General features: G+C 46.4%; 1 protein-coding gene across 1 annotated transcript in view; it reads right to left on the bottom strand.

Moving 5' to 3' along the window:
• The window catches only part of LOC137536815 (uncharacterized), a 231,220-nt gene that overhangs the window by 179,673 nt on the left and 38,793 nt on the right, over positions 1–12,754 (bottom strand). The window contains exons 7-12 of the mRNA XM_068259012.1: positions 12,582–12,669; positions 9,315–9,434; positions 9,053–9,187; positions 8,844–8,922; positions 8,612–8,709; positions 8,145–8,508 (exon numbers count right to left, since the gene is read on the bottom strand). Coding sequence (XP_068115113.1) covers positions 8,145–8,508; positions 8,612–8,709; positions 8,844–8,922; positions 9,053–9,187; positions 9,315–9,434; positions 12,582–12,669 — 884 coding nt within the window. The remainder of the gene's footprint in view (positions 1–8,144; positions 8,509–8,611; positions 8,710–8,843; positions 8,923–9,052; positions 9,188–9,314; positions 9,435–12,581; positions 12,670–12,754) is intronic.

Genomic DNA, 12,754 nt, shown 5'->3' with positions numbered 1-12,754 from the left:
TCTCCTTCTATAAATATGTGGATTGTTAAGGTAAATGCTTCTTTAAAACTTGAAAAAACGATATATGCACAAAGGAGCTCTACTGAAAAGTTCGAGAAGATATGGTTTAACTGGCATGCGGCTCAGGATTATGTTGATCCTGATCTAGTAAGAGATCAGATATTGGCTAATATTGGCTTATCCAGAAGCTCTGTTATTAATGCTTGATATTATACACCTGTGTTTTGGGGAAAATGTTGTACCGTATATGTATACAATTGTACACTATCTGAATGCTGAATTAAATTTTTTGTTGAAGACCTCAATAAAAGTTTTTTTTAACCAAAAAAAAACACAACACTAATTTATAGGAGTTGCAAGGTAGAGGAATTATTCATTGATGTCATTGTGATCCAAAACCACTAATACTTTTGTAGCTGGATATAAATACATACATATTTACTCCTATGGTGGTTAGTGTTAAAACTTTAGGAGGGAGGTTAGTGTTAGGCACTAGGAGGTGGTTAGTGTTAGGCATTAGGACAGGGTGAGTGTAAGACACTAGGAGGGATGTTACTGTTAGACATGAGTAAATAGGTTAGTGTTAGGCATTAGGAGAGTTAGTGTTAAGCATTAGGAGGGAGACTAGACAGGACACAGAACATTTCTATCACCCTTGGAGGGGATGTTATTGTTAGACATTAGGAGAAGGTTAGTGTTATGGATTAGGAGGAAGGTTTATAGTGTTTGGAATTAGGTGGGGTTGATGTGGCTCTGTAAAATTTAAAGCTATAAGCATGCTATTCACAGTGGTTCTGGATGTAAGCCTGGCTACAGGGGCATAGAGAGATAATGTGCATATTCAGTAGCCGTGCTTTGTGGGTAACCACAGATGTTCACTTAAAGCTGAATTATTGCATGTACCTTCTGTTTTAAGAGGTCAGTGTAAGGCATTAGGAGGGGAATTAAACAAGACATAGAACATTTCTATCGCCCTAGGAGGGGGTTAATGTTAGACATTAGGAGTAGATTAGTGTTAAGCATTAGGAGGAAGAATTAGTGTTTGACATTAGGTGGGAGGTTAGTGTTAGGCATTAGGGGGGAGTTAGTGTTAGGCATTAGGAGGGAGTTAGTGTTAGGCATTAGGAGGGAGTTAGTGTTAGGCATTAGGCGGGAGTCAGTGTTAGGCATTAGGAGGGAGTTAGTGTTAGGCATTAGGGGGGTGGTTAGTGTTAGGCATCAGGAGGGAGGTGTTAGGCATTAGGAGGGGGGTTAGTGTTAGGCATTAGGAGGGAGTTAGTGTTAGGCATTAGGAGGGAGTTAGTGTTAGGCATTAGGGGGGTGGTTAGTGTTAGGCATCAGGAGGGAGGTGTTAGCTATTAGGAGGAGAGTTAGTGTTAGGCATTAGGAGGGAGTTAGTGTTAGGCATTAGGAGGGAGTTAGTGTTAGGCATTAGGGGGGTGGTTAGTGTTAGGCATCAGGAGGGAGGTGTTAGCTATTAGGAGGAGAGTTAGTGTTAGGCATTAGGAGGGAGGTTAGTGTTAGGCATTAGGAGGGAGGTTAGTGTTAGACAGAAAGAGGGGGGTTAGTGTTAGGCATTAGGAGGGGGGTTAGTGTTAGGCATTAGGAGGGAGTTAGTGTTAGGCATTAGGAGGGAGTTAGTGTTAGGCATTAGGAGGGAGTTAGTGTTAGGCATTAGGAGGGAGTTAGTGTTAGGCATTAGGGGGGTGGTTAGTGTTAGGCATCAGGAGGGAGGTGTTAGCTATTAGGAGGAGAGTTAGTGTTAGGCATTAGGAGGGAGGTTAGTGTTAGGCATTAGGAGGGAGGTTAGTGTTAGACAGAAAGAGGGGGGTTAGTGTTAGGCATTAGGAGGGGGGTTAGTGTTAGGCATTAGGAGGGAGTTAGTGTTAGGCATTAGGAGGGAGTTAGTGTTAGGCATTAGGAGGGAGTTAGTGTTAGGCATTAGGGGGGTGGTTAGTGTTAGGCATCAGGAGGGAGGTGTTAGCTATTAGGAGGAGAGTTAGTGTTAGGCATTAGGAGGGAGGTTAGTGTTAGGCATTAGGAGGGAGGTTAGTGTTAGGCATTAGGAGGGAGGTTAGTGTTAGGCATTAGGAGGGAGGTTAGTGTTAGGCATTAGGAGGGAGGTTAGTGTTAGGCATTAGAAGGGAGGTTAGTGTTAGGCATTAGGAGAGTTAGTGTTAGGCATTAGGAGGGAGGTTAGTGTTAGGCATTAGGAGGGAGGTTAGTGCTAGGCATTAGGAGGGAGGTTAGTGTTAGGCATTAGGAGGGAGGTTAGTGCTAGGCATTAGGAGGGAGGTTAGTGTTAGGCATTAGGAGGGAGGTTAGTGCTAGGCATTAGGAGGGAGGTTAGTGTTAGGCATTAGGAGGGAGGTTAGTGCTAGGCATTAGGAGGGAGGTTAGTGTTAGGCATTAGGAGGGAGGTTAGTGTTAGGCATTAGGAGAGTTAGTGTTAGGCATTAGGAGGGAGGCCAGTGTTAGGCATTAGGCGGGAGTCAGTGTTAGGCATTACGAGGGGGTTAGTGCTAGGTATTAGGAGGGGAGGTTAGTGTTAGGCATTAGTAGGGAGGTCAGTGTAAGGCATTAGGAGGGGAATTAAACAAGACACAGAACATTTCTATCGCCCTAGCAGGGGGTTAATGTTAGACATTAGGAGTAGATTAGTGTTAAGCATTAGGAGGAAGAATTAGTGTTTGACATTAGGTGGGAGGTTAGTGATAGATATTAGGAGGAGAGGTTAGTGTTAGGCATTAGGAGAGTTAGTGTTAGGCATTAGTATGGAGGCCAGTGTTAGGCATTAGTATGGAGGCCAGTGTTAGGCATTAGTATGGAGGCCAGTGTTAGGCATTAGTATGGAGGCCAGTGTTAGGCATTAGTATGGAGGCCAGTGTTAGGCATTAAGAAGGGCATTAGACAAAACAAAGGAATTTATATCGCCCTAGGAGGGGAGGTCAGGGTTAGACATTAAGAGAAGGTTAGTGTTAAAGGGAAACAGAGCTAATGGAAACAAAAGCTATTATACATACCTGCCCCATACGCACGGATCGCTCTCACGCCGCCATCCACCGCTGCCTGCATCTACGAGAACCGGCTCCCGTCACTGACATCATCGGAGCCGCGCTACGCAGGAGAAGTGTGCCCTCTACGTATCTCTCCATACACTGCTGCAGAGATAAGCAAAGAGCGCACCTCTGCTCCGCCAGACTGGCTCCGACTGGCGGTAGAGCGGGGTCCCAGTTCTCCTAAATGGGGGCAGTGCTGGACAGCGGCGTGGGAGCGATCCGTGCGTATGGGGCTGGAGGAAGCCCCAGGTATGTATAATAGCTTTTGTTTCCATTAGCTCTGGTTCTCTTTAAGCATTAGGATGAAGAAGATTAGTGTTTGGAATTAGAAGGGGTAGTTAGTGTTAGGCATTAGGAGGGAGGAATAGTGTTAGGTATTAGGAGGCCCTCCTCCTAATACCTAGTGTAAGGCATTAGGAGGGAGGAATAGTGTTAGGCATTAGGAGGTGATATTATATTACCAATATTTTAACTATTGCTCTCAGTATTAGGCAGCTCCCCCCCCTTAGTAATAGCCAGATGTACCCTCAGTTTTAGGCAGCCTCCTCCCCAGTAATAGCCAGCTTTGCCCCCAGTATTAGGCATCGCCCTCGCCAGTATAATAGCTACATGTGCCCCATAATGTATTAGGCAGCCTTCCTCCTAGACCCAGACACCCCCATCTCACTCTATCACACCTGCTTTAAACCTAGACCCTGACAACCACTATCGCACTCCATCAAGCCTGCCTGAAGTCTAGACCTTGACACCCCCACTTCATCAAGCCTGCTTGTAGCCTAGACCCTCAATATTAATTATGGAAAGAGGAAAGTTGGAACATATTAATCTGCACACCAAGCCACTATTGGAGAATTTTTTGCACATTTATCCCTGACAACTCTCCCCCACCCCATCAAGCCTTTCTGCAGCATAGACCCTGATACACCCCACCCCATCAAGACTGCCTGCATCTTAGACCCTGACACCCTCCCCTCTCCATAAAGCCTGCCTGCAGCCTAGACCCTGACAACCCCCACCCCATCAAGTCTGCCTGCCGTCTAGACCCTGATACCCTCCCGTCTCCATCAAGCCTGCCTGCAGCCTAGACCCTGACACCCCCACCCCATCAAGTCTGCCTGTGGCCTAGACCCTGATATCCCCTCCCCATCAAGCCTGCCTGCAGCCTAGACCCTGACACCCCCACCCCATCAAGTCTGCCTGTGGCCTAGACCCGGACACCCCCACCCCATCAAGTCTGCCTGCAGCCAAGACCCTGACACCCTCCCCTCTCAATCAAGCCTGCCTGCAGCCAAGACCCTGACATCCCCTGCCCATCAAGCCTGCCTGCAGCCTAGACCCTGACACCCCCCACCCCATCAAGTCCCCCTGCAGCCTAGACCCTGACACCACCCCCATCAAGCCTGCTTGCAGCCCAGACCCTGTCAACCCTCCTTCCATTCCATCAAGCTTGCATGCAGCCTAGACCCTGACACCCTATCCCCCACTTCATGAAGCATGCTTGCAGCCTAGACCCTGACAACCCCCTCTCCATCAAGCCTGCCTGCAGCCTAGACCCTATCAGCCCTCCTCCCACTACATCAAGCCTGCCTGTGGCCAGACCCCGACACCCCATCCTCCACTCCAATAAGATCCCATCACCCCCCTTCCCATTAAGCCTGCCTGTGGCCTAGACCCTAACACCTCCCATCCCCGCTACATCACGTGCGACATGTGTCGAACCATAAGCCATGTAAGTCTATGGTGGTGTAGAAATTTTAAACTGGCCGTCGCACGTATTCAAGTTGTGCATGCGAGGAAAGGTATTTCCTCAAAACACTTCTGCGCAATTCGTCTTTTCGGGCACAGGAAGAGAGCACTACAGAGCCTCACTTCCTGATTGGCCTGATGCCAGAACGGGGATTACCGCGTTTTAATGCGGAAATCCCTGAAGGCTGTTTTTGGCTTTGCAGTGCAATGCGACCCTTGCATCACAACCACAATGCTAACGCTGGATTGCAGTGTGAAACGGGCCTCAAGGATATCCAAGCTGTAAAATATCCAGCGCTGCAGTTATGCTGCCCTCCCGTGTGTCACTTCCTCTCCATAAGATCGCTGACCCCAGCTGGGTGGCAGGCTTCTGGGCAGGCCTCTTGTGATTGTCCTCCCATAGCTGAGACCATTCTGCGCTTGCACAGTTCAAGTGTTTTGTAAACTGCGCAAGCACAGGATGCTGCCAGCTACATGAGCATAATCACAAGAGGCATACGGTGCGAGCGCACAGAAGGCTGTGACCCAGCTGGGGTTGGCAATACAGAGGGGACAGCGGCGCCGCACCATGGAGGGCAGTGAAACTGCAGTGCTGGACCAGATTTCTAGGGGCTGGATGAAGCCCCAGGAAAGTAATATTTCCCTTTTTTTTATATGGCTCAGATATCCTTTAAAGGGAGTCTGAAGTGTATTTTGAAAAAAAAAATAAAAAAATAAACATGCTCACCTATGGAGAAGGAAGGCTCTGGGTCCTATGGAGCCTTGCCGCTCCCCATACGGGCCCCCTGTTCCACAGCTGGCTCCCCCGTTAGCCGACCAATGGGTCAGAGACTGCTCTCTGCCGCTTCGGAAGTCTGAATGCTCCTGAAGATGGACAGCTCTGTACTGCGTATGCGCGAGCGCACTCACGCTTGTACAGTACAGAGCTGCCCGTTTTCAGGAGCAATCGGGCTCCTGGAGACTTCTCCTGCGGTGGGGGTTTAAAATGAAGGAGGCAGCACTGGAACCCTCTCCTGAAGTGAGTATCTGTTTTTTTTTTTTTTTTACGCTTCAGTCTCACTATAAGTGTTAACTCTGTCTTATAGAACTTAAGTTCTGGGGCTATAGCCTGTGCATTATTTTTTAAATAGACTGAAACAAATAGCCACAGTTCCCTTCTCAACTTTCTTTTTCTATCCTATCTTCATTTCGGCAGAATATCTGCCTCAGTGAATTACAAGAAAATTAATTTGGCTCATCTGCAGAAACTGTATACTGCCAAAGATATTGACAACTCCCACTAAAGGAAAACCGACTTGATAAAGGATGGATGCAGATCATCAGCAACTGCGGGGTTTGGAAAAAAAAAACACTTCAGAGTGAAAAGCTCAATTTGTCTCAAGTACAGATGACCCATGTGTACAGTAATGTACAGTGACCGTTATCAGCTTATTATAGGTCACTAACACTAAGTCACCATCTACTGTGACCAGTCCATGTACAGTAATGTACAGAGACCATTATCAGCTTATTACAGGCCAGTAACACTGAGTCACCACCTACTGTGACCATTATCAGCTAATTACAGGATTGTTAACCCCCTCCACCCCCTCACTGTGACTAATCTATGTATAGCAATGTACAGTGACCATTATCAACTTATTACAAGAACATAAAGGCCCGTACACACGCCGTACTAAAGGTAACGACGGGTTCGTCGTCACCTCCCGCTGGGCGGGCGTTCCAGCGACAGTCAGGCGTGTGTACAGTCTGTCTGCAGACTGATAAGGCTATTTCTGAGTGATCCGCCTGGCGGATGGCTCAGAAACAGCCTTATCAGTCCGCCGACAGACTGTACACACGCCAGACTGTCTACTGAAAACCCGCCCAGCGGGAGGTGACGACGGACCCGTCGTTGCCTTTAGGACGGCGTGGGTACGGGCCTTTAGACTAACTCACCCCTACTGTGACCAGTCTGTGTACAGTAATGTAAAGTGAGCATTATCGGCTGATTACAGGCCGGTAACACTAACTCACCCCTTACTGTGCCCAATCTGTGTACAGTAACGTACAGTGACTATTATCAGCTTATTAAAGGCTGGTAACACTAAGTCCCCTCCTACTGTGTCCAATCTGTGTACAGTAATGTACAGTGACCATTATCAACTTAACACAGACTGGTAACACTAAAGGTGGCCATTAACAACACAATCCCGTGGACAATCGTCAGTTTCCAATTACCACGGTAGTCAATCTGAAATGATCGAGCGTGCCCATTGTTGGCCACTAACCAATCTGATCAGACTGATGGTATCAATCCGAAAAATGGATCAATTCCATTAACTGATCAAATTGGTTAACGGGGTTCGGACATTAGTGAGTGTGACCAATAGTTTCAAATTGATTTTCATGGTGATCTAAAATAACAGATTATCAGTGAGAATGTATTGTTAATGGCCACCTTTAATCATCCCTACTGTGACCAATCTGAGCTAATTTGAACCACACACACACATAAGATTTTTATTAGGTGAAATAATCAGTGATTATAGCTACATGTGGCAATTAAAGTGGATCCGAGGTGAACTTTTACTCATTGCATAATTGTGTTCATTTCCTATTGTTTATAGGGCATTCTTCAAGCCAAATACTTTTTTGTTTTAATACTCTAATACCCTATAAACTAAACAAGCCACGCCCACAGGTTTTCAGAGAGCCTTGGCAGTAGCAAGAGCTCATGGGAGCTCAGTCTGGGCAGGAGGAGGGGGAGGTGTTACTAGCCATTGATAATTGATATCAGAGGCAGAGGGGAGGAGGGAGGAGGAGGAGGATTAGGTTTTATTCCCAGGCTGAGTGCTCAAGATGCAGATAAGCCTGCCTCTGTGTAATGTTTACAAACAACATGGCTGCTGTCATTGTATCACAGGAAGAAATAATCATATTCTATTAAAGCAGTTTGCAGCTAGATTTGCTGTGTAAACTATCTAAACTTTAGATAAGATATATAGACAAGTTACTTGTTAGTTTTTCATCTCGACCCACTTTAAGTGACTCTCAGAATTGGAAATTCCTTGCCTGATCAGCATTATATTTCTGCTGTGAGATGTATCAGAATATTTCTTACTCATCCATCACCTCCCCTCCCCACAGAACAGAACATACTCCAAAGCCAGCAGGGTGTCTGTACTGCTATTGTTACTAAAGATGTCACCAAACACAATCATGAATGACAGTTTTATATGGAAAAAATCTAGTTGGAGTATGTAGCACAACTGCTAATATGGCTAATCTGTGAGCAGTGACACAGTCATAACAACAAGGAAGATACACATTTAGTTAATATTAAATGCTGTTTCTCACCTGTTTTGTCCTCTGAATCCGTGTCCTCCTCTTTACTTGTCCTCATCATGCCACCCTCCTCCATAGACTGCTGATCACTCCTCACATACGTCTCTTTTTCCACTTTAATTGTCCCCATCATGTCACTGTCCTTTGAAGACTGCCAATCACTCCTCACATATGTCTCTTCTTCTTCCTCTTTATTTGTCCCCATTATGTCATAATCCTCCATAGTCTGCTGATCACCCCTCACAAACGTTTCTTGTTCTTCCTCTTTATTTGTCCCCATCATGTCACCCTCCTCCATAGACTGCTGGTCACTCTTCACATACGTCTCTTCTTGTTCATCTTTAACCACATCAATTGCATGTGTCAGTTCTCCATCCTAAGTGCACAAAATTAGAGAAAATGTAAAATGTGAACACACATAACAACATACTCAGAAGGAAACAATGTCACACAGATTGGAGTCTCTGATGACTACCTACATAATAATGGTGAGAAATGGTGTGATCTTCCTGAAGACAATCCTGGGAATTAGGAAAAACTGTACATCTCTCTGGTGGGTTTCTGTTACTGTATCCATCTGCAGAAAACACAATGACTGAATGCAATGAGAGAGAGAAAGAGAGAGAGTGTGAGTGTGTGAGTGTGTGTGAGAGAGAGGGAGAGCTATGTGGACTGCTCTCTCCTTTACAAGACATGAAAGTCTCCTCTTACCTGGTGATGTGTGGGGTGGCTGACTCTCCATTGTGCAATTCTTGTAGAGGTCCTTGTGTTCTTCTATACACTGCCACTCCTACATGGAGAAACATACAGAGACAGTCTCAGATCTTACAGGTACCTGACACACACAATGATACAGTCACCACCCAGATGCGTCCCTTACCGTCACTGGATAATACCCCATAATTGCCGGCACTGCTCACCTCTCTTGTCAGCAGCTCCATCATCTTCCTGATGATTTCCAGAATCTTCTGCTTGTTATGCTTGTCAGATATCAAGTAGTGAGATGGGGGCACCGTGATGGTCACATAATCATCTGACTTCACTGGGGGAAGACTCTGCATGAAAATATCAACATTAATGATATATAAACACCCCGGAAGCTTTCTCACCCCTACATACAGATGTATGTTTTATTACCAGAGATAAAAGTTATGCCATGTGACCTCCCAGAATCCTCCTCACCTCTCCAGTCAGCAGATAGATTATCTCCACAGTGAGGTTGAATATCCTCTCAGTCATGCGACTTTGGTTCTCATCCATCCTCCGTGGTGTAGTCATGTCATATGTGCAGGATGCTGCTGCCTTTTGATAGGTAATAAAAGGAGGATAATCTAAGTTGTACAGTTTTCAGAATGAACAGTTGTCAGTGGTGAAACTACCGATACAGGATTCCCTCTATGCAGCTCTCCTTATTGCTGTCACCTGTGGTCAGGATAGCATACAAAGTTGGTTTATAGCTACCTGTGCACTATACTCAAAAGAGAGCTGTAGTCCTGTCCTCCCATCTCCTTCCTCTCCATACAAAGGATGGATATACCGCTACACTTGGGGTAGTAACTGAGCTGGACCTGGGCAACCACCCCACAGGTCAAAGTAAAAGAAAAAAAGTGTGGTCCGCTTCTAAGTCACTCCAACAGTTTATTTGGGACTTATCCCAGAACAGCCACAGATGCATTCAGCTAACATGTTTCGGACCTGTAGTGGTCCTTAATCATAGCAAATGCTATGATTAAGAACCACTACAGGTCCGAAACATGTTAGCTGAGTGTATCTGTGGTTGTTCTGCGATAAGTCCCAAATAAACTGTTGGAGTGACTTATTATGGCCCGTACTCACGGGCTGCAGAAGTGGCCTGTCGCCAGCACACGTGAGCGTGCTAGCGACAGGCCGGCGACAGCTTCTCTCCAGGTCCCTCCGCGTACACACGCGGAAGAGGGACCAGCGGCGAGACGGAAGCTGTCGCCGACGTTCCTCCTCCCCCCGCCGGAAGCTTCATTCACCTCTATGGAGGTTGCTGTCGCTAGTCCGCGTACTCACGCGGACTAGCGACAGTTGCGGCGGAGGTGCGGCGGCGACTGTTGCCATGCGATTGAAACTTTCAATCGCATGGCGACAAGAGCGGCGGGCGACAGTTCGGGGTGCGCGCGCGTGCGGCGGCCCATACTCACGGGCGACCTGTCGCCGCAACACGCGCGCGCCGCGTGTTGCGGCGACAAATGTCACTCGTGAGTATGGGCCATTAGAAGCAGACCACACTTTTTTCCTTCCTCTCCAGCTGGCCTTCTCTCCTCACATCCACCTCCCAATGACAACATTCCATGCCTCACAGCTGTTCTGATTTAGGCGGGACTGTCCAAAATCCGCAAGCAGCTTCTGTCCTAGCCTGTTCACTTCACAGTGCAGTGGTTAGCAGGGGGTTTCTCATCTGGCTACTGAACTGAATAGTCTGTATATCCTGTGTATATTTAATCTACAGTATAAGTCTAATACTGGCAGATGTCTCTGGATACCAAATACTGAGGCTACCTTTTACCGGGGGACACCTCTGATTACCTAATACTAGGGGGATCTCTGACTACCTAATACTGAAGTGCACCTCTAACTACCTAATACTGGGGGGCATCTCTGACTACCTAATCCTGAGGGGGGCCTCTGGCTACCTAATACTTGGGAGGAACTCTGGCTACCCAATGCTGGTGGACACCTATGACTAACTAAAACTGAGTAAGACCTCTGACTACCTAATGCTGAGGGGTACTGCCTGATTACAACTAGTACTGGGGGAGGACCTCTGACTACCTAATACTGAGGTGGACCTCTGAATTTCTTTTACTGGTGGATTGGTTTGCCTTCTTAAAACAGAAGGAATTTACAATAATTCAGCTTTAAGTGAACATCTGTGGTTACCTACAATGCACCGCATCTGAATATGTAAATTATCTCCTTATGCCCCTGAAAGCCAGGCTAGCATCCAGAACCGGTGTCTAGCAAGCCCATAGCTTTAAATTTTACAGAGCCACATCAACCCAACATGCAGACAGCCTGTTTCGGACTTTTGGTCCTCATCAGTGCATGGCAGGGATAAATATACGACTCTATGGAATAGGGCTTGGTCTCTCACTGTATGTCCTTCTTTCTCATTTTCAAATGTTGGGAGGTATGGCATTTGGGTGATTTTACAGCAGTGCTAATAGTGATAGACAGATAAGGATATGAGAGAAGAGACTGAGACTAATGTAAGGCTAATGGGAGTAGAGGACTAGAAGGGAGCAAAATTGAGTGGCGATTGCTATATTGAGATGTCATTATTTGGATGAGGTGGCACTGCATACTGGAGGGTAATTGCAATGTTAGAGGGCATGACTAAACTGGAAAATAAATGGCACTACTGGGGTGGGGATATTAAATACTGGAGGGTAATGGCAACACTGTAAGCCACAGGGATGACATGACTATGCTGGGAAAAATGGCTGGGGTGGGGGACATTATATTCTGGAGGATAATGGCAATGTTGGGGGCCTTAGGTAGGACATGGCTATGCTGGGGAAAAATGTCATTACTGGGTTGGAGGGACATTACATATTGGGGGATAGTGACAATGCTGAGGGGACACCGGTAGGACATGGCTATACTAGGAAAAAATTGCATTACTGGGTTAGGGGACACTACACACGGGAGGATAATGACAATGCTGAGGGGACTTACGGAGGACAAAGCTATGCTGGGAAATAAATGGTATTACTAGGGTGGTGGGAAATTGCTTACTGGTAGATAATGGCAATGCTTAGAGGACACAGGAGATACATATCTATGCTGGCGAAGTAACGGTATTACTTGGGTGGGGGGCTTTGCATACTAGGAGATAATGAAAATGCTGGGGGGCACAGGGGAAATAGCATTTCTGGGGTGGGGGCATTAAATACTGGTGGATAATGACAATGCTGGGAGACTCAGGGGCGTAGTCTTAGCTCTGTGATCTGGATGAACAGAATTATAATTACGAAGGTGAGATGACAACCATAATGTATGGCACATGTAGGGGGAACATTAGAAAACCGGCAAACAAGTCACAACATAAATATAAAAGGGCACTAGTGTAGTATGGTTGAAGTAAGCCAGTGTGAAAGTCCATAGGGAAATTCCGGTACCATGATTAGGCAGACAACACGCTCTTGAACTTTCAGGCTTCAGAATGGTTGCAATAATAATATGCTCACACTATTCAACAATCAGAATGCTTCAAGTTGTAGACGTTGCTGTCACTGGAGAACAGTTCCCTACTGTCAAGCTGGCTCATGTCAACCATAGTAGCTCCTATAAAATACTCTGGTATAACAATTACTTCAAAGGGGATGATCAGGATAGTGACAGGTGTACTATCATCTCCTCTGTAACAAAGTATGACCACCCCGACCTCTGCTCAATATATAACAATAATCTTACAATTACCTCTTCCAACAATCGTCTCTTCTTCACTTGAACTTCCTGCAACTTCTTTTCCATTTGCGTTTCATTGCTTCCGGTCTGTGAGAAATTCCTGGGAGAGATGAGATCGCCATCTTGTGGTGAATGGGCTAACTGCAGCCTGTGTCTGTGGCATTCTTTTCTGCACTCAGGCTATA

Source organism: Hyperolius riggenbachi, chromosome 10 (genome assembly GCF_040937935.1).
Source record: "Hyperolius riggenbachi isolate aHypRig1 chromosome 10, aHypRig1.pri, whole genome shotgun sequence".
In the NCBI taxonomy this organism is placed as follows: Eukaryota; Metazoa; Chordata; class Amphibia; order Anura; family Hyperoliidae; genus Hyperolius; species Hyperolius riggenbachi.
This window is presented reverse-complemented; position numbering and strand designations above follow the sequence as displayed.